General features: G+C 38.8%; 1 protein-coding gene across 1 annotated transcript in view; it reads right to left on the bottom strand.

The window, feature by feature from the left end:
• The window catches only part of LOC124157988 (endoplasmic reticulum metallopeptidase 1-like), a 37,255-nt gene that overhangs the window by 10,005 nt on the left and 6,215 nt on the right, over positions 1-21,035 (bottom strand). Inside the window, exons 4-12 of the mRNA XM_046533122.1 lie at positions 19,229-19,356; positions 15,335-15,466; positions 14,622-14,742; positions 14,039-14,362; positions 12,010-12,239; positions 10,392-10,578; positions 10,134-10,318; positions 8,878-9,033; positions 5,742-5,950 (exon numbers count right to left, since the gene is read on the bottom strand). Of these exons, the coding sequence (XP_046389078.1) occupies positions 5,742-5,950; positions 8,878-9,033; positions 10,134-10,318; positions 10,392-10,578; positions 12,010-12,239; positions 14,039-14,362; positions 14,622-14,742; positions 15,335-15,466; positions 19,229-19,356 (1,672 nt within the window). The remainder of the gene's footprint in view (positions 1-5,741; positions 5,951-8,877; positions 9,034-10,133; positions 10,319-10,391; positions 10,579-12,009; positions 12,240-14,038; positions 14,363-14,621; positions 14,743-15,334; positions 15,467-19,228; positions 19,357-21,035) is intronic.

Here is a 21,035-nt window from a genome sequence, read left to right as displayed (position 1 = left end):
TTAGACGAATGTCAAGGGTCAAATTTTATCCTCATTTGAAAAAGGCCAGATTGGCGCCCATGCGATTCCACTCCGCATGACGTCACAGGGACCTAGTTTCTACACGAGAGGATAGGAGTTATACATCGTCTGAGGTTACCAATGCATGCATGAGGCACAGAGCTCAGGGAAACATGTCTTAATAATCACCTATTAAAACTGGCTAAGTTCGGAAAGTTTTCTTCGTTTGATAAGGTATTAATAAACCTTTTTTAAGCCAAGCGCTACCATTCAGCAAGGTACTCAGCTATCTGCCAGCATCCTGCGACGTATCAGCGCTAAGCCTCGCCTCAAGGTCACCTCACCGGGCGGGAGGGGGAACCAGAAATACGACGTACGGAGATATTTCCCGGCATTTATACTTAAGCGTCGCGTTTTCGCGCGCTTGAAAATTTTCACTTTTCATTTAATCGCGAAAAATAGATGTTGTAATTTAAAAATCTAAAAGCGTGAAATACGTACTCCAGGAGTAATAATCTTTCGATTAAAGCAATAAAAAAATAATAGGAAACCACCCTATTTGATGTATGGAGGTTCACTATAGAGAGGTTTTAGTGGTAGGCACCATTTTTTCATATCCTTGGGAAATGAAAGGTGCTACTGTCTTTTTAATCATTAAATAACTATATTTAAACATATATGCATGCATAAGTGAACATATATTTACAGTTATACATTAGGAAAGGTAAAGTAACTAGTTAAAGAGGCCTTTTTAGAAAATAAATTAGTTATTGGTTTTGCTTAAAATTTTTTTCAAACTCTTTCGAAATAATGTTTTCAATTACATGAGCACTTTTTAATGCCATTTTCACTATAAATAAATCACTAGCTGTGTTCGTTAATGCCTTTTGACCTAAGAAACTATTCAATTTACTAATAGTGTTCGGAGGAAAGTACAATAGTTTTATATTTCTCAACATAATTTCTTCATCCTCGTATTTCACTGCCTGAGTGTTTTAATTGTGCAGCCTAGATAGACAGTTTCTTATGTTTTTCCTTGGTTGTTTAAAATAGATGTCAGGGTGAATGATGGCTTTCCAAAGGTCACTGCTACATCTTCCTTCTGCCAGCCCTCGTTGATGGCTAGAGAAATAGCTAATTATGTGGTAATGTCAAGTAGTCGCCTTCTTTTATTTCTCGAATCCATCATCAGCCTATGATTAATTAAGTAATTTTTATATTTTATGGGCAATAATTGAAAATACTCCTGATAATATCTTTTAGAGAACTGATTTATCATTCTTATAACATGTGACTTGTTAAAAATTATAAAAATATAAATAAACATGTGACTACTGCAAAAAATAGACAAGAAATTGAGCACAATTTTGAAACTACACAACGCACACTAGGTCTGCGAAAGGACGTGATTTCCCGGCGAGAATGCTGGGCGAACTACTTTAGAATGCGGTGGCGAGGGTAAGAAATTTCATTGCCCTACCGCATATCAGCTAATTAGCTGTCTCCTTCACCTAAGATTGTCGCGCATGGATTGATGTTCGTTCAGTATTGCTAGAAAATGACATCCCGGACTCCCGATGGAAGAGTCAGATTTTGCGGCATAAATACGCAGGCAAGACATATGTCGCTAAGCGCAATAAATTATGAACTACGATCGTTCACGAAAGCATCGAAAAAATTACCAAGGCGGTAGTAAGAAAGTGCTACATCGGGAAATGTGGGAATGAAATAATTGCAAAATTGTATTTGATTTATTTCGAGTTGCAGTATATTCATGAAATATTTTCATTTTAGAAGCAGAAGTAGCAATGCAGTCAAGTAATTCTGTCTCCATGGATGGGAGTGAAGTTGGTTGAAATATTTCCGCCAGCAAGTGATTATAAGCTGCGCTGGTCGCCTCTTTTATTAACTGAACATTGTATGTAGGCACTTACAAGAAAATAAAGCCATAAGTAAATGAAAACGATTTCTATCGCAAGATTTTGACCATGATTTGAGAGAAAACAATGTCTTCTGTTATCATCATCATTAACTGCCACTTAATATGATTAAGAGAGTTGGATGCCTTTTTCTTATTTACTGTTAGGTATGCTCCCATATGGAACAAAATGGTTAATGGTTAACGTGAAAATTATTAAAGGTGTATAAGAAAAAAATAAGCGTGAAACATTTATCGCTGATAATGTCATTCCATGTTCGTTATTGCGGCTGCATTGATGGTCTCTAGTTGTCTCGGTATGAAATGTGGAGGTAGTTAGGCCGTCTCGGGGGTGTCTCGTTGTTATGATATATAGAGGTTTTACGATATAAAGAGGTTCACTATAGAGAGGTTTGCCTATAAATTTACATGTAAAACTGACGGGACCAGAGGGTTGGTACAGTAAACTCTTGATTTTACGAAGCAGGATTTTACGAAGTTTTCGATTATACGAAGTGATATTGCGGTCCCGGTGAAAAGCCTATGCTAAATACATGGCGCTATTCGATTATACGAAGTTTCGATTATACGAAATTTTTTGAATTTACGAACCTCGGCTCGGTCCCTAGGAGCAAATGGCATTCGTTTATACGAACTACGGCGACAAATTTGTCAACAAAACTAGTTACGCCGGCGTAAGTAGCTAAAAAATCAGCGCTTCCAACTGTGGTCCATCAAAAGTGCGAAATCGTAAATGATAATGCAACTTTGGAGAGAAATGGGTCGCCAAAAAACTCACTGTGGGAATTTAGGGGGAGTAGGAGTTCAGTTAGAATATCGCGGCTGACATTATGCCCCTATTTACGTGCCTGTTCGTAAACATAGCATCGACAATAATTCGTAGTTTAACATGTCAGGAAGGTCGCGCGGAGTATTTCGTACACCCCTAATTAACCCTTTGCACTGCTGTGAACGTACTTCGAAGACTACTTGACTACTTTTCGCCGAAGAACTTCGAAGGGTCCCTAATCCGGGACCCTTTCCTCGACCAGCTCACCCTCGCTGGCCCCTGAAACTGGGCTATTTTTTAATGCATTACCTGACGCAACCCTGGGTTTCAAAGGGCAAAGGTGCCATGGGGGGAAAAAGAGCGGGGGGAGAAAGTGCGTGTTACTGTGGGGCTGTGCGTCAACCAAACGGGCACAGACAAAATAAGCCCGTTGTCATTGGGAAATTTGAAAGGCCACGGTGCTTAAAACATGTAAAATTGGAAGCCCTCCCCGTTTTTTACCATGCTAATAAAAACAGCTGGATGACCCGAGAAATTTTCCAGCAAACGGTTATACGTCCACAGAGAAAAATTGCTGGAGAGAACAGCAAAATTGTTTTAATAATGGATAATGCCACCGTTCAGAAATACGTGGAAGATCTAAAATTGGCTAATGTTCGAGTCCTCTTTTTACCCCCGAACTCGACTAGCAAGTCCCAGCCCTTGGACCAAGGCATTATCCAGGATTTTAAAGTCCTATACCGGAAGAAGCTTGAGCGGTATTACTTGCGATGGATCGGTATGTATACATTCATCTATTTTGCTCATGTGCGTTTGGATATCGATTTAGATATTTTTATTCATTATTATCATTCTTTCAAATCTATTTGCTACTTTTGTAAATGGGAACAGAAATTAATAACATCCCGAAATGGACGTTGATACATGCAATCCGCGCCATAATATCTTTTCGTGTATATATTGGCCTTAGTGAATGAACAACTTAAATATCTTAAATACTGGGCTCTATTTACCGCCAATTTATATTTCAGGCTTCTCGTAATGAAGACGCACTTCCAAGTCTAACCATGAACTTTCTTCTCACGCGCTTACCTGTTCTCCCATGCTGGGGTTCTGTCTTTCCAAAGCCGTCCCTTCCCTCCTGCCGCCTTTGGCTGATCTTGCTGACACCCACCTTACTCATCCCAAACCCCTCCTTCCCCAGCATTTCCCATTCACTCCCTCCCTAAGGAGACTGAGCTTATGTGCGTCGCAAAAAAATACGGCCCCCAAAAGTAGACTGGAGCAGAGCTGAAGGCCATTTCCCCACCCTTCTTTGTCCTGCCCCCTTCACCAGTCCTTGTGATGACCACACTTCTTCCCTCAGGCAATTCCCATCCCACTCTTATTCACCCCACCCACTGGGAACGTTCCCCGATTGTGCAGAAGGGCATGGTTCATCTTTACCTGCAACGGGGGGAAGTTATTAACCGGAGAGAGGCGGAAGAAGTATCTTCCACTATCGGTAAAATGGTGCCGCGCTTATAATTGTCTCTCTTCTTCTCAGCTGACTTTTCAATTGAAAATAATTTCTTTGCTCTTTCCACACTATATTTATTTACGATTATGGCGCGACTATTTTTTAGTGCTAAAACTAAGAAAATCTTTTCTGTGTGTCAATGATCCTTTGCCTAACTTTCAATACGGCGGAGAAAGGAACACGAAAACTAAATGAGGTGACGGTACAGGTTTTTGCGTGTCATTTTCTGGGAATTCACGCTAGCGAACCAATACTTAACCACGTTGAGAAATGATAAAACGTCTCTTGTGGGAAAACAATCAATGTGGATAATATCTATATTTCTCCGATGCTGTAAGATGTTTCTCCTGTCGTTTTCCGGTTGGAACCTTGCTCCTGTCGGCATACAAGGAGAGAAACATACTATATGAACAGGTCTCCTCACACCCGGTATGAAGAATACAGTCCTGATGAAGAATTAAGTCTTTTATGGCAACGTCTGCGAAGATGATGGAACACAGTAGTCGGACGGAGAACTCAAACAGAATTTACTTCAAATATTCGCCAGAAGATAATCACATCCAACGTTATTTATGATCGTAATTGAATCTCAGTAAAAATAGAGCACATTCTGCTGAAAATACGAAGTGACTCGAAATATTAACTTACGAAGGTAATTTTGGAAACGGGCTAAGACCCTTGTTTTTCTTTTTTTCTCGTCACTGAGCGATAGAGGGCGACATAAATGGCGGTTAGGCCGGCTGCCGCTTAAATTCCGTGGGTGTCAGAAACAAATATCTATCTTTTGCATACTTAATAGTAGCTATTGGCTCCTAACCACAAATTTATTACTGTTAATTCTTATAATAAACATTGCAATTCATTATTTGATTACGTTTTCTAAACTGGTCGGGAATTTCTTTAGCGATCGTTGATGTTGAAGTATGAACAAGAAATGGGAATTTTATGGTGGTATAATTATTTAACGATTTTTCACATCATAAATCGATAGCAAAAAGCCTTTTCTATGAATTATACCGAGAATAACCACCGAAAACATTTAAATAAGACCACTAAAGACAAAAAACGGCGGAAGAAACAAAAGCGAACATTTTTTTCGTGACTTATGAAAAAGGTTTGAATTTACGAAACTCGATTTTACGAAGTGCCAATTTTCCGGTCCCATTGACTTCGTAAAATCAAGAGTTTACTGTATGATGTATAGAGGTTTTCGATGTAGAGAGGTTCACTACATAGAGGTTTTACTGTATTACTATAAAGCATCAATGATGAAATTATCTGATGTGACCTATATCTTTTTGTTAGATCTTTGGACAAAATAAAATATAAATACATATATACACATTCTTGCTGGCTCAAAATTTTACCCAAAAATCGAAGTTGGCAGGGCTGAAGTGCATGTAAGACCTGTAGTGGGGAAAGAGTTAAGAGAGCAAAGGGAGGACACTTATGTCCTGTGATCTGGAGGGTAACTTCACAGGGTCAAAAGATTTCCAAGTGCTTGTTCAACCAACCAGATGAAAGTGAGCACAGGCATGAGGTAGGGCATCCCGCAATACAGTTCCTCCGCGCAATCCCCCTCCACAGGCACAGCACCATTGAGCAGATCCGGGCGCTTGTTGCGCAGAACGTCTGGGCTGTTGTGGTCCATGTCCACCAACCAGTACCCAGTCTCATGCCTTCGCACATTCCCCTGGATGTCGTGGAACTTTCGCTCGGAATGCTGCAAGGAGAGAACATGGGAGTGAACATTTACGCATTGCAATAGAAACACAAAATACATAGTGTGTACACGCAAGTCACTTGATAATCTAAAGTGAGATTCTTCCAGAGAGGCAATGGAATTTATTCAATAAAGAGAGGGGTGAGTAAGTGGAGGGGGAAGACTGGCTTACACCACTCTGCCCCTCCCCCCCACAAAATGAACAAACTTTACGCATTACTGGCCACCACCAGTGGCGCCGACTCCATGGAGCCTAAGGGGGCCTGAGCCCCCTCAAAAATTTGTTATAGGTGTGAGGAAAAAATGTGTCAGGCTTGTTGATTTTCCCCGCAGTGTCCATATATCGAGATTCAAGTTATCAGGGTTCTAATGTTGATCATATGACTATTCTAAAATGCTTAAAAAACTTAAAACTCACTACTTATAAAATTTCCCAGGGAAAGATCCCGGTTTGGGCCCCCCCAATATTTTTAGTAAGTCAACGTCCCTGGCCACCACTTAAAATTATTGCAATAGTTCCTACGTCTCAGCAAGCACATACATAATTATTTTCATAAGTTTTTGAATTTCACATTAATTTTAAAATTCAAATATCAAGTGGCTGAGCTAAAAGCCACCAGTTAGAAAGGTAACCTCAAAATATCGAAGTTAACAGCAGTATTAGTGAGTTTGCTTGTCAAATAAGCAGTTGTGGACAAAAAGCAATGGTGATCTGAGGGGGTATTGGCCTATCCTCGGGTAAGGTGGGCCATTTAAAAGATACTGAAACCTGTGAAGACGAGGTGAATTGGCGACTGGTGGCCACCAACAATTATGCTTGCCATCGCAAAAGAGAGATGGCAGCAGCTCTTCTTCATATGAGTGACAGTGGAGACGAAAGTGGTCAGTACAGCAACACTCATTTCACTGGAGGTGTGGTAACATTTATGTACTTCAACGGCTGTAGTACTGCTAAGCCGAAGTCAAGGGGAAACCACCACAATATGTACTATCTTAAGGAGTCACAGCTACTCCAATTTTTTATTTCATACCAGACATTTTAAATATACTATCATGAGGATTGCTCATTTAACCCTTTCGAGACCGCGGAGTTTTCGTCTTAGCTTGACTGCTGTACCGCTCCCCAAGAGACTTCTTTCTCGTGGTACGGAGCATTTTTGGAGGGCATTCGTTAAGAAGGGTCTCGCTGAACCTTTTTCGACCCCTCCACGGTGGGACTCCGTATTATCTCGGACTCCAAGAGTAGTTGTGCTCCCTCCTTTCCGGGTTTACGACCGACCATACCTGCGGCATTGATTCGCGGTCAACTTATGTATTGCTTATATGTATTTAGCAAATGGATAATTGTTGCTTGCACGTAAATTACAGACATTGAATATAATTCCTCATTTTTTTCTGAGCATTGTCAAATTTTAAACGAAGTTCTAAGGCCATTATCAAAGCATTTAACGCAGCAACAATTTCCATGTTGATGTTTATACATAACTCGAGATATAAGTTAATATTTGTCGTAGAATTTCGTTTAAAAATTGTAAACGCTGCTCAAAAGACAAACAATTCAATTCTTAGTTTATATTTCTTGAGAAATGAACAAATATTTATTTCGAAAATTGACTCTATAAACAATTGTATGACCGCTGAGAGAGGTTATAAAAGACGAAGGGTCCGGGTACCTGCTCCCGGATTCGGAGGGTTAATCCTAAACCCCGAAGCGTTGGATCCCGAGACAAAGGCGACCTAAACCCACGACCGTCCTGAAAGGGGGAGAGCTCGAAAACGTATATATATGGGTTTCGTTTTCTTGACCGGGAAAATCTCACACGTATATATACGCCCGTGGTCTCCCGGGTCAGGAAACGTCCACACGTATATATACGTGTACGGTAGGGAAAAGGTTAACACGTTGCGTACCGGAATATTTAAATTCCTAGGAACGCCGATTCTGGTTGGAGGTGTTGAGATTGGAAATATGTGCCTATTAGGGCGTAATGCCTTTGCTTTTAACATGGTTAAAAAGCTAATGTTTAGAATATAACTTCACCCAATCAAACATTATGATGCATCAATTTGTTATGAATAATGAACTACAACTGAAAACGTTTTAACAAATACGTATTGCACGCTTTAAAATTGTTTAGGTTGACGTGCCTAAATGACGAGAATCTTAAGTCATCCGTCCGGAACGTCCGGGAAAAAAATGACGAAAATTCTCGCCATCCGTACGCAACGTGTTAAAATTACTTAACCTAACTTTGCATTAATCTTGACCTTCCTAAATTATATCCTGTACACTAAACTGATCCAGGGGTACAAAACCAATCAAAGATTAACAATGGCCACCAATCTAATATGAACAGTCTTTTCATTGAGTTATACACACATTGACTGCCGAAGCTAATGAACAAAACGCAGCTTCTCAAAGGACACCAAAACTTTCGGTGAACATCTCAGAGAAAGATACATACATTTGTGCTCAAAATGTAGAGGTGAACAAGGTAGGACCAAATAAAACAATTGAACAAAGCATTCAATGAATCAAAGAGTCCAACCTTTTTTTCCCTTAAACAATAATACCAACCATTCTCACACAGGCAACACATTCAGACATTAAAAAAAAATCTCAAACATTCAGAATATGCATGTAAGAATCCAAGATGATCTATTTTTCCTTCCCCGCAATATTAAAACAGGCAGGATTTTCAAATACAGAAAATCAAAGTCTTTGATTAGAATTTTACCATAAAGCATAGAAATTTGTAGAGAGGAATTGTGAATAAAATTTCACATACTACTTAGCATGAATCATTTCCACCTGTTTTTCAATTCGTAAGCAGAAATTGATAAACTGAACTCTCAAAGTATTTAATCATTAGAAAAATATTTGGAAAAAAGGATGCGATGGGCAGAATGGAATGGACTTGACGTACGATCATCATGATGCGCAGGGGGGCAGGGGCTCTGGCGTCTCCGGAATAGGGGAACCCAAGCGGGGTGAGGCAGATAAGGGCAAAGCCGAGTGCAAACACCGAACCCAGGACGGTCAGCACCACTCCAGGACGCCTCACCAGCACCACCAGCGGAGTCTGCGGAAAGGGGAGACCACACATGAGTGACCACAGCATTGCAGGTGAAACGCAAGAAAACCACATGGCATAGGCCACTCAAATATCAAGCGGACTCTCCCAGGCTTTCTACACCATTTCCATGACATATCCCACTCGTGCGAAAGAACCACAGAGAAAAAAATCATTTGCCTTGACCGGGATACGAACCCGGATCCCCCGATTTCCGGTCGAGTGCTTTAGCCAGTTAAGCTACCGAGGCGTCATTCTTCCCTGTGGATATTTGTGGACACTACCGGACAAGGTGTTGCTGGACTGATTTGGACTGCTTGTGGCATCATATGCTCTGCAGTCCAGCAATATCTTGTCCAGTAGTGTCTGAAAATATCCACAGGGAAGAATGACGCCTCGGTAGCTTAACTGGCTAAAGCACTCGACCGGAAATCGGGGGATCCGGGTTCGTATCCCGGTCAAGGCAAATGATTTTTTTCTCTGTGGATCTTTCGCACGATTGTGCATTGCGGGTGACTCCCGTAAAAGTTATCACCGCGGCTAGTCCCGGTGTACTTTAAACTTATCCCACTATTTATCTAGACTGTTTCACACTATTTCTTTAAAGGAATACTAACGTCTTTTAACACTTTGAAGCCCGAGTAAACATTGAGATGTATATTTCCTGGGACCCGAGCCTGAGTAGAGCTTAGACAACTAACTCATGCATCTACCCGACAATATACATTGAATAGTAGTGCTCTGCTTCAACTTTCTCCTACAACAATTTTATCAAGGGACTAAAATTGACACAGGGATTAGAAATACGGCATGGTCAACAATGTTCTGAGGAAAAGCTCATTTGCTCATTTAGCATATGATATAATTGACGGAGGATTGCATAATTATAGTGTCATGCTTATCGAATACATAGCCACTATCTTCCACCACCTATGTCAGGTATAATGGGTAGTTCTTTTTAAGTGTTAATTCAAATGATTAAACCCCGGCTAGATAGACAAATACGAGCAGCTTTGATTCTGAAAACAGTGACTGTAGTCCATAGGTAAGAACTGAAAGGAAGGAAATGCATATTTTTCTAGACATACATTTGTAAGGCATAAACTTACCATGTACGTGAGGATCAGAGAATATGGCACAACAGTGAGAACGGCAACAATGGCATCGGGATTGGTGGCAGAGCCAATGCGCCCCATTATAGGGATAAAGAGGGACAGCACACCAACAACCAGGTACGAGGTGATGACAAACGGCGGAACCAACAACGCGAGATATAGCATCAGCCAGCGCCAATCTGAAATATCGGGCAAATTCTGTAAGTGCGCAAATCAATGACAAAACAAGGCAGAATTGTACACGGCACTAACCTCGGAGATCTCTTAAACCAGGAATCAGCCGCAGCAAATAAGACACAATGGCAGGAAACAACACCCAAGCACAAATAACATAACCTGACCTCAAACGAAACACAACCGTTACTGCGAGCAGGGCACTCCATAATATCAATGCAGCATCAAAATACTTCCAAAAGACAGTCCAGACCATGCCCAATACCTGAGTAAAAATGAAAAGAGAGAAAACAAAATAAACAACGGAGAAAGACACCTACATAAATAGTGATGTGATTCTTTCTGTGAGGAAAGCCTATAGATTCCTGTACCCCCTATCATATTGTGAGAGAGTTGTAGCATGATGAAAGTGCAAGGCTATTATGTTGTTTTCTTGCGGCCCAGGGATACAGGTTGAATTATTTAATGGATTGAGGTACAGCCTGTCTGTCAGTGTCAGTGGTAGCACTCAGTAGCCACTGATTTAACTGATGACTTGAGGTAGATACAATTTGATATTATCTCATCATCAGCAAGGAAGACAAGTGCAGTAAGCAATCTCACCTTACATCATTACTTGTGCAGCTACATATCATAAATCCTGAATCAAACAATAGGCAACTTTACGCATTAGTGATCAAAGATTATTGAAGTCATATAGAAGCTTTCAGGAAGTGCTAAAATGCCCTAGTTATCATCTTACCACTCATATGGCAGATCACTTCCTATTTTAATGTCAAAATATTTTTTTCAGTACCGAGAGTAACAATGCTGGTATGACTACACTCTGATATAAGTAATGGCTCACTGCCATCAAGAGAGGCTCATTCAAACAACATCAGAATGAAAGATACAGTGTCCAGCGTGATACGGCGGAAATCTTTGATATTCAGCTTATTAAAACCACTTGTCTGTTTCCACACACTTTTATTTACACCGACCATGGTTTCGGCAACTTGCGCCACTATCAAGGTCATTATTATTGTGCCTTGATAATGGCACAAGTTGCCGAAACCATGGTCGGTGTAAGTAAAAGTGTTTGGAAACAGACAAGTGGTTTTAATAAGCTGAACATCAGAATGGATTGAGATGCATACAGCAACAGCTATCCCAGATAATGAAGTCAGACAGCCATTTTTAAGATATCATATGAGCTTCTTGTTGATCAAAATTTTCCAGAGGGGAGATGATGAAAAGTGTACATGTAATATCAGTGAAGAATGGAAGCTACATTTTTTTTACCAGATTGCTTCATTTTCGAAGCAATACTTTGTACAGCATTATTTAGCTTGAGGTCACGTTTTTCAGGAATGGTAAACAAAATTACACAAGACCCCACTGCACTGTATTTGAGAGACAATCCATACCACACCTACGCTGAGATGAGACCACTAAAAAATCTCCGTCACCACAAGGATTTAAAACAAAGCACAGAGGATGCAAATCCAATACTCTACCCACCATAACTTCTCTCTCAAATCATCACTCAAATAATTCTCAATAAATATCGTACACTTTTCCTGAGCATTCATCATTTTTCAGCCATTTCCCAAATTTCTCTCAATAGACACCCACTTTTATGGACAATAACATTCGAGTGGACATGACCCAGCCACCAAACTGACCCTATCTTCCACAAATCATAAGACATTCTCACCTTTTTCTGCCACTTTGCGACGACAAGGATGAGCAGCAGCTGCGTAAGCAATGTTGGGATGACGTAGAGGACGCCAATCCATATGGGCCGCGCAAACCAACTCATTGTCCTTCCCAAGAGCGAGAGAGACGTGGAAATGAGGGTGGCGGCAACCAGGGAGAGCAAGCAGGACCCCAGCTGAACCAATATGCACAGTCCAAGCTCTCTAATTGAGACACGGAAGGCAAGACCTACAAAAGAACAGCAGACGATTACGATTCCTCCCTATTAACACTATGACACTCACTTGCCTCTAAACATGAGCAAAATGAGTAGCAAAAGCAATTCAACCAAACAAAGAGATACCAATACAAAATAAGGCTCTCTCAACAAACCTGTATGCCAAATCTGATTGAATAGGAATACACATACATACCGTATGTGTCTGTATATAGTCCCCCCCTTTTTTCCAAAAATGCCTGTGGCAAAAGTAAAGGGGGGGACTATATTCAAATGCATTATTTTAACTTTTCCCGAAACTGAAGCCTCAAAATTAGGGGGGGAGACTATATTCATAGGTAAGGACAGAAATACGGTATATCAAAACCTGTATTCATCATTTTTTTCTCTTACCACGATTGCTCCTTGAAAAACCAGTTTCTAAATATAAAAACCTTTCACTGACAGGACAAGAAAGCTACTGAGGTATTTCACTGCTCCCATAAATTCACAACATGGACAATATGGCATTCCCCTCCCTCGCTTAACACTGCAAAACCGAATTGGTCAATGATATGGACCTCTGATGACAGACATCATAAAAGTATCAAGATTAGATGTTACAGTAAATTATTGTTTTTAATAAAAAAAGTTAGGTTAAATCCATGGACAGACATTGAAACATTGACTCAGGTTGAATCACCACAAACAATATAATAACTATTGCAGTTATTCATTGAGCAATAATGCAGCAGCATTAGCAACAGAGAGCACTCTCATTAGGAGATATAACAAAATTCATTAAAGGACAGCAAAATTACCCACAGATGACTGAAAATGGGCATGCATTACAAAATCAATAGTACATAAAAAGGTTACATTCGAGAAATAATTCACAAGTTATACCCACCCTTCCCTTTTTAATTTCACTTTGTGATGAGAATATGCACAGTTAATAAATAATGCAACAATAACTCAATGAACATAATTGTGGACTCACTGAATCAGTTAATGCATCCAAATATTTAAAGCATTTTGCTTGTTCTTAATTTCATACAAAATTTGCTGTATGTGAGCAACTCCTTAAATAAATAAATAGATTGTAAGGGATAAATTGCATAAGCTTAACCTAAAAAAAAGACAGACCAACGCGACCATTTTCAATTGAAATTTCTTATTTAAGCACACACTCCATACCAAAGTCAGAATCTTTTACTTGTAAGTTGAGAGGCAAAATTTTTGGGCAGCAGACAATTTAAAGTTCATCGTACTTGAATCTAGCACTGGATTGGATTCTATTATCATTTGATCAAATCCCATCTGTGCTCATACGCCATCATCTCCCAAAGCAGCATTGGTTCTTCTATTAATAACTCATCCTTAATTTTTTAGAGTAATTTCTTAATTGAACTTCCATTTAAAAAAATTCAACAATGGACTAAAATGTAGGTGGTATCCATCAAAATTCCAAAACTGCATCTTTTTCTTTTCATCGTATTCAAGAATTAAATCCTAATCTTCATTATTTTCTTTTGAATTAAATCTTCCTTTCATCAGCAGAGTTTTAAAATAACTTTTTGGATGGCAACTCATAGTTTGGGTGCTTCACTGAGATTATAACACCACCTGAATGTATTACCATCTTGATTGAATATATGTACTACAGATTCTCCACAACTAATGACTAAAACCTGAGAAAGTTATTAAAATTTCAGGTTCATAGAGTAGATCAAATGTCGAAGCTATGGATTTGATTTGTTTTAACCATATATATTTGAATCCCTAAATCAATTATCATTTGAGCCTTAAAAGTAAAAAAACAAACACGAACCTTGGTCACGAGATCGCACCAGACCAAAGGAAACGACGGAGATGATGGCACCAGCAATGGAAGCGAATGAGATGGCATCGCCAGCAACCATAGGCCACCTCACGACTCCTATTCCGAGGATGTCAAAGTAGACAGGCTGACCAGCTTTGGAGCGAGCGTGGTTGTCCTTCTTCGAGTGCGCCAACTCTGGTGAAGACGTGAGGTGCCGTACCAATGCCAGGATATTGTCACCGGTCCGCTGGAGTGTACCAGCGGGCACAGCAGCGGCGGCATCCAGAGAAGTGTGGTACACATATCCGTTGGAAGACCAGGCAAAGTCCAAACCTGAGTAGTTTTAAGAGAGACACGCATTGCTTTATTGTGCGACACAATTTTACATATTAGTCTTGGCTTTCGGGCGTTGACACACAATCTGACCTTTTTCAAACGCAGTCAAAATATACCATTGCCATTTGTCTAAACTGGGATTTCTAAAACCAAATAATTTGTATATTATGAATACACTAATGGTGGGTAAGGAATCGCAATCCATTTCGTTTTCTTTGATAAAGGGAACTACCCTATTACAGAGAAAGAAGCTTACCTGAAATGTTACCAAAATCCCGAAATATTCTGAAGTCAGTGTCTCCTGGGATGATTCCACTTTCAAAGATTTCTTGAGCAAGAGAGGATGCATATGGATGAGGTACTGATTCAGCATAAGCCTAAAAAGGAAGAACATTGACACTTAACTAAAACAATTTTCATTTTAATAACAATCACAATGTTTAATGCAACAGTACCATTTCTAACTACAAATATACATACCAGATTAGTCAAATAACAACCAATGGAAGAACATCAATATTTAAAAAAAAATGCACCTATACATATTTCTAGCATCAGATCACAGCAATATCATACATGATAAAATACAATAAAATTTTTGAAAATATGTATTTCATTAGAACAATTGATTACCCTCTCCTATTCTTAACAGAGAATTTAAGTTAGGGCTTTACTTTCAACTATTCAAGGAATTAAATTCATACTATTATCTAGCTTGCCTTCAAGGAGTCACCTGCAAACGTACAAAACGTCCAAAAATTCTGCTGAGGCAAAATCTTTTGCATTGATTGGGATTTGAATCACAAACCCACAAAATTCATGCCAGGAGCTATTTATGTAAGCTACCAAAACATATTCTTTTCCCAGCAGAGTTATTTCCTGACGTAGAAAATGATTTTTCCTCAGTGGAATTTTCACTTATTCAGTTATATGGCCAATCAGTCTTGTTCAAAAACACAATCAACTAACCGTCAAAATCCACGGTTGACCAGGACCAGCCTGAAACAGGATCTCCCTGCCTCCAGCACCACAAGCCTCGAGGTTGATGAACACTTGGATGTCCTTGGCCCATGGGTGTTTGGTAATAAACCCATGGGATGCCTACACATTAAGATATGTCATTTATTGGTCCAAGAAGTTGTCATATAAAAATATCAGACAATCTAATATAACACATACATACAACAAAAAAAAAACTGTAAGTCGTCTTCGCCGATGGTAAAAGGGTTTGGGGGAAACAAAGCAGGGAACAAGTCCAAATGCTCACACAAAGCAACTTCACTTTATTTAGCCCAAGCCCTACACTTCTGTCCTGCTGCCCATCTACGACTGCCTCCCCTAGCCGCCGTCAGCCCACGTCCGTGGAGTCGCCGAGAGAGATCGTTTCTCAAGCAACTCTTCCAATGACAACAGAAACGTGCTTAATGGCTGGGTTTCAAACGAAGTCCATTCGAGGCGGCTTCTCGTCATCTTGCAGCTTTTAATAAAATTAATGAAGCTGCGCTTACAAAACAGCTTCTTTTGTGATTAGGACACTCCTCGAAAACACTATGGCCCGTATTCTTAGTCAACCCTGTAGGGCCAACCAACCCTGGGTACGTCATCAGCCCCTACATAAACCGATTTTGCCCTACATATGCCAAATCAAGTCCTACATATGGCCGTTTTTGGAACTGAACGGGCCCTACTTAATGTTGGGTACTCAAACTGCCCTACACCCTACAAAAACATGGCAGCCAAATTTTGTCTGCTGATCACTTTGATTAAAGATTCTACGTTACAATGGATATTTAGGGAGACGAGCTCACACAAAGCATTTTAAAATGTACAGTAACACAGCGCAAAGGCAATAATACTGCCACATTATATAATCATCAAATGAAATAAAATAATAAAGTTGGCTGAAGTATAATAAGTACAATAAAGCGGTGTACGTCATCTTGTTTCCGCAGATATGAATATTTTTCACGTGTGGCACTTTGTATGTTTTTGAGAAACCAATATCGTTTACGTACAACCATACAAAACATGTTTTCATGCCTCTATTTGCCACATAAAAAACTTAACTACAGAAGGTAAAAGTGAATGACAAACCTTGATGATACAACGTAAGTTCTCACGTCAATGATCATATTTTCCCCATATTTATCACTATCTTGTACATACAGCTTTTGAAGTAATTTAAAGACAATATGATTCTACTTTTGGGTCGATATAAGAGTATTTGTAGTGATAATTTATGTTCCGATACGACCTGGCGGACGACACCGATTGTTTATTGGCCTTGAGCCGTTGCCCTAACAATACGCCCAAAAATAATCGGACGTCTTTTCTTAGTTTCATAGTTAGGTCTTACTGCGCAACTAGAGAGGAAAACTGGCGCTGTGCCATCATCTACGTCATTTCTGAGAACTTGATGATGGAATTACCCCCCACCACTTAGGTATGGACAGATTGAAGGGTCGACTAGGAATACGGGCCTGTGTGTGGTAACTTTTTTCTAACAGAAAAAGTTTCACCTTATTATTGAATGTAGCTCTTGAGGGAGTATTTTTAATGCTCAGAGGCAAAAGTTTATACACTTTTGTGACCACATGAAAGGGCTCTTGCTTTAAATTTCAGTCGAGTGGCAGCACAAAGAAGCACATCCTCACTATATACGTATTGAGTTCAATGCCCATACACTTGAGAATTGGAGTTAGTTGTTTCAAATCCTCATTTTCTCTCAAATACTTCAAGAAGCAGGTGAAATATTTAGACATCCATCAATAAAAAAATCCAAAAACTGAATTTTATTAAGGCTTTTGATTGGAATAAGACATATTAGGTCATAGAAAATATATGAATCAGGTAAAAATTTCTTGGGAATATATAACAGAAAAAGAGGTATCTCTTTGGATCAGTCTTTGTTTCATTGCTATTGCCCAAAATTATAAGATGCAAATATTTTCTGAAGCAATTAATAGAAGGACAAACTTGCTTTGCTTTCAAAATTCACTAACTCTTGGTTAACTATGTGGTATTCCATTATTTCCTGGATATAGACAGTTACTTATACCACTTATTTTATAAGAGCGCGACCCGGGTTTCAATGAGTAATCATCATCATCAGGCGCTAATTATAATTTGTTTATCTTGTTGTTAATCTTGTTGTTACCTAGTTACCTGATGAATTTTAAAACAGACGCCAGAATAGGTGAAAAGGATGGGTAGAGGTATTCATTTATAAGGGTACTATCTTGATTTTCAATAATTTTTAAAATTTCTAACTGTTCCCTAGAATCCAGTTCTCGACGGTCATTGCAAAAATTTAAAATATTCATTTTAAAGTCGCTTCTGTGGCAGTTACATATTAAGTGCTTAGCAAAATTACTCTTTTCATCTTTATTATGTTTGTAAGCACTTAAATGTTCTTTTTTCCTAATTTCAAAACTTCTTCCTGTCTGTCCCACGTACACACCATTGCAATCGCTGCATTTCAAAGAATATACTCCACATCTATCCAATCGGTCTATATGGTCCTTGCATTTAACGATCAGTCTCCTTAAGGTGGAATAAGGTTTAAAAGCCAAGCGGAATTTGTCCTTGGGTAAATGATGAGCCATTTTCAGAGAAAGTGCATCGAGGTACGTCACTGTGCACCACTGCTTCTTTTTATCCTCGTCCGCCGAAAACATTTGGTCGATAGCCAATCTTCTCTGTTTTTTTAAAATCAGTTTATCTATTCAATTTTGAGAATAACCGTTGGCAGAAGCAATTTGTTTAATGGTGATGATTTCTTTCTTAAAGTCTTCTTTGGAAAGTGGTATGCTTAACAGGCGTTGAATCATGGAATGAAAAGCCATAAGTTTGTGTGAGTAATGGTGTCTTGAACTTGCTGGGATGACATGATCGGTATAACAGGGTTTCCGAAAAATGGAGAAGGAATGCCGGCATTTATCGAGTTTGATTGTAAGATCCAGATAATTTAAGCAATGGTTGTAGTCTCTTTCACAGGTAAATGAAATTGTAGGATGGATGTCACAATGGATTGTAGGATGGACAATGGTGTGTACGTGGGACAGACAGGAAGAAGTTTTGAAATTAGGAAAAAAGAACATTTAAGTGCTTACAAACATAATAAAGATGAAAAGAGTAATTTTGCTAAGCACTTAATATGTAACTGCCACAGAAGCGACTTTAAAATGAATATTTTAAATTTTTGCAATGACCGTCGAGAACTGGATTCTAGGGAACAGTTAGAAATTTAAAAAATTATTGAAAATCAAGATAGTACCCTTATAAATGAATACCTCTACCCATCCTTTTCACCTATTCTGGCGTCTGTTTTAAAATTCATCAGGTAACTAGGTAACAACAAGATTAACAACAAGATAAACAAATTATAATTAGCGCCTGATGATGATGATTACTCATTGAAACCCGGGTCGCGCTCTTATAAAATAAGTGGTATAAGTAACTGTCTATATCCAGGAAATTGCTTTGCTTTTCTACGGTGATAACATAGCATATCAGATAATATTCTATTGCTTATTTTTTTAATAAATAAAAATATATGCATTCTTAAGGCACTTGGTCATTAATTCATCCAATGATTACATTTGTCAGATGATGAAAAGTTTTAGTTTAGATTTAGTTCAGGGTGAACTACGTATACACATATGTACTATGGATGTACTGAAACAAATACGGCACTCTTTCTTCAAAGAGTGTAACTTATCAAATTACAATTATGAAAGCAATAAAAAATTACTATGGTTGCCACTGCACAGAATCCACACAAGTGTTATGCTTTCATTGGGCATGCAAGCTGTAGAAGGGACAGAAGCAAAAAATGATACAAATAGATGAACATGGACAAACCTGCATAAGATTTTCTTCAGCACCATTAAAAAGCAGGATCAGACTGTGAGTGACAGGGCGGTTTGATTGAGTTATCACACGAAGAATCTCCATCATTATAGCACAGCTTGCTCCATCATCACTCGCTCCTATGACAAGAGAATGATGAAAATAAGTTTAATCCACATGCTTGGAAAATTGCAGTCTTCTCAAAATATGCATGGTGCTTACTACATATGTAAAACTGAACACTATTTTTTAAACCTTTATATTCTACTGATGAATTTTATGCTGTATGTAAAGAAAAACTTAAATGAGTTATGTTGTATGTAAGGAAAAACTTAAATGTAAATTAATGTATTAAATATTGTCCTGATGTATCTTTAATTGTCATTTGCATACACACTGTGTTCTATTGCCATTGTTTGTTTGTGTTTTATCCTTTATGTAATGTAACTTGACGAAGCTATGCAATTGTATTGCCTTCAGCGAATAAATTATTATTATTATTATTATTATTAATCCTTCTCTGTCACCAAAAAAACCACTGACTACAGTGCATACATGATTCATGGTGTAGGTCAGTAGCATAACTATGGGGGGGATAAGAGGATAGATCCCTCCCCCAAGGCCTCAGAGAAATAAAAAAATATTTAATACTATTGTCTAGTTTTGATGCATAATAACTGCATCTGCTTAAAGTTAAAGATAATTTATTAATATCATGGTAGTGAGACAAGTCATTGAATAATGACCGGTGACTGACCCCTGTTGCTTGGGGAGGGTTGCCCCCACAGTCCACTCAAAGGCACATTCCTAGTTATGCTACCAGTTTAGGTAGTACATACTCACATCATTAGACACAATTTCAAATATAATATGGTGGTTTCCTATTATTTTTTATTGCCTAAATCAAAAGATTAATATGTACTCCTGGAGTACAAATTTCACACTTTCAGATTTTTAAATGACGATACCTATTTTTCATGATTAAATGAAAAGTAAAAAGTTTTTAAGCGCGCGAACACGCGATGGCTAAATATGAATGATGGGAAAAGCCCGAGTAACGTCATCCTGGTTCCCGCTGCCACAAAGTAAGGTGACCTTGGGGCGAGGATGTGTGCGCTGCTACGATGCAGGCTGCTAGCAGGTAGGGCTTGGCTTAAATAAGGATTGTAAATACCCTATCAAATGAAGGAAACTTTCCGATCACAGGCAGTTTTAATAGGTGATTATTAAGACATGTTTCCCTGAGCTCTGTGCCTCGTGCATGCATTGGTAATCTCAGACGATGTAAAACTCCTGACTACTCGTATAGAAACTAGGTCTCTGTGACGTCACTTGGAGTGGCATCGCATGGGCACCAATCTGACCTTTTTCAAATGCGGTTAAAATTGATCATTGCCATTCATCTGAACTGGGATTTCTAAAACAAAATAATTTGTATATTATGAATACACTAATGGTGGGTAACGTATCGCAATCGATGCCTTTCGTTTTCTTTGATGAAGGAAACCACCCTATTGGTGAGGTTCCCACCACCCAGCTTCCAAAATTTCTGTATAAGCTCCAAAATTTTCCATAACTATAACTCCTCCAATAATTTATAAGAGCAGACAAGGTGGAATTCCATATAGGAATTTTTATCACAGATTATATGGCTACGTTGATGAGATTCTCTAAATATGTTGTTTTAGTTGAAATTATACTCCTTGCAAACTAGATGTATTTCCCTGTAGGTACCTACTCAAAATTATATTCCAATTTTATCACCTTGCCTTCTACAATTCACCAATGGATAAGTCCACTCTATGATATTGTGCATTGA

The sequence above is a fragment of the Ischnura elegans genome, chromosome 4 (genome assembly GCF_921293095.1).
Source record: "Ischnura elegans chromosome 4, ioIscEleg1.1, whole genome shotgun sequence".
NCBI lineage: Eukaryota > Metazoa > Arthropoda > Insecta > Odonata > Coenagrionidae > Ischnura > Ischnura elegans.
The sequence above is the reverse complement of the archived record's forward strand: the minus strand, read 5'-3'. Positions and strand labels throughout refer to the sequence as shown.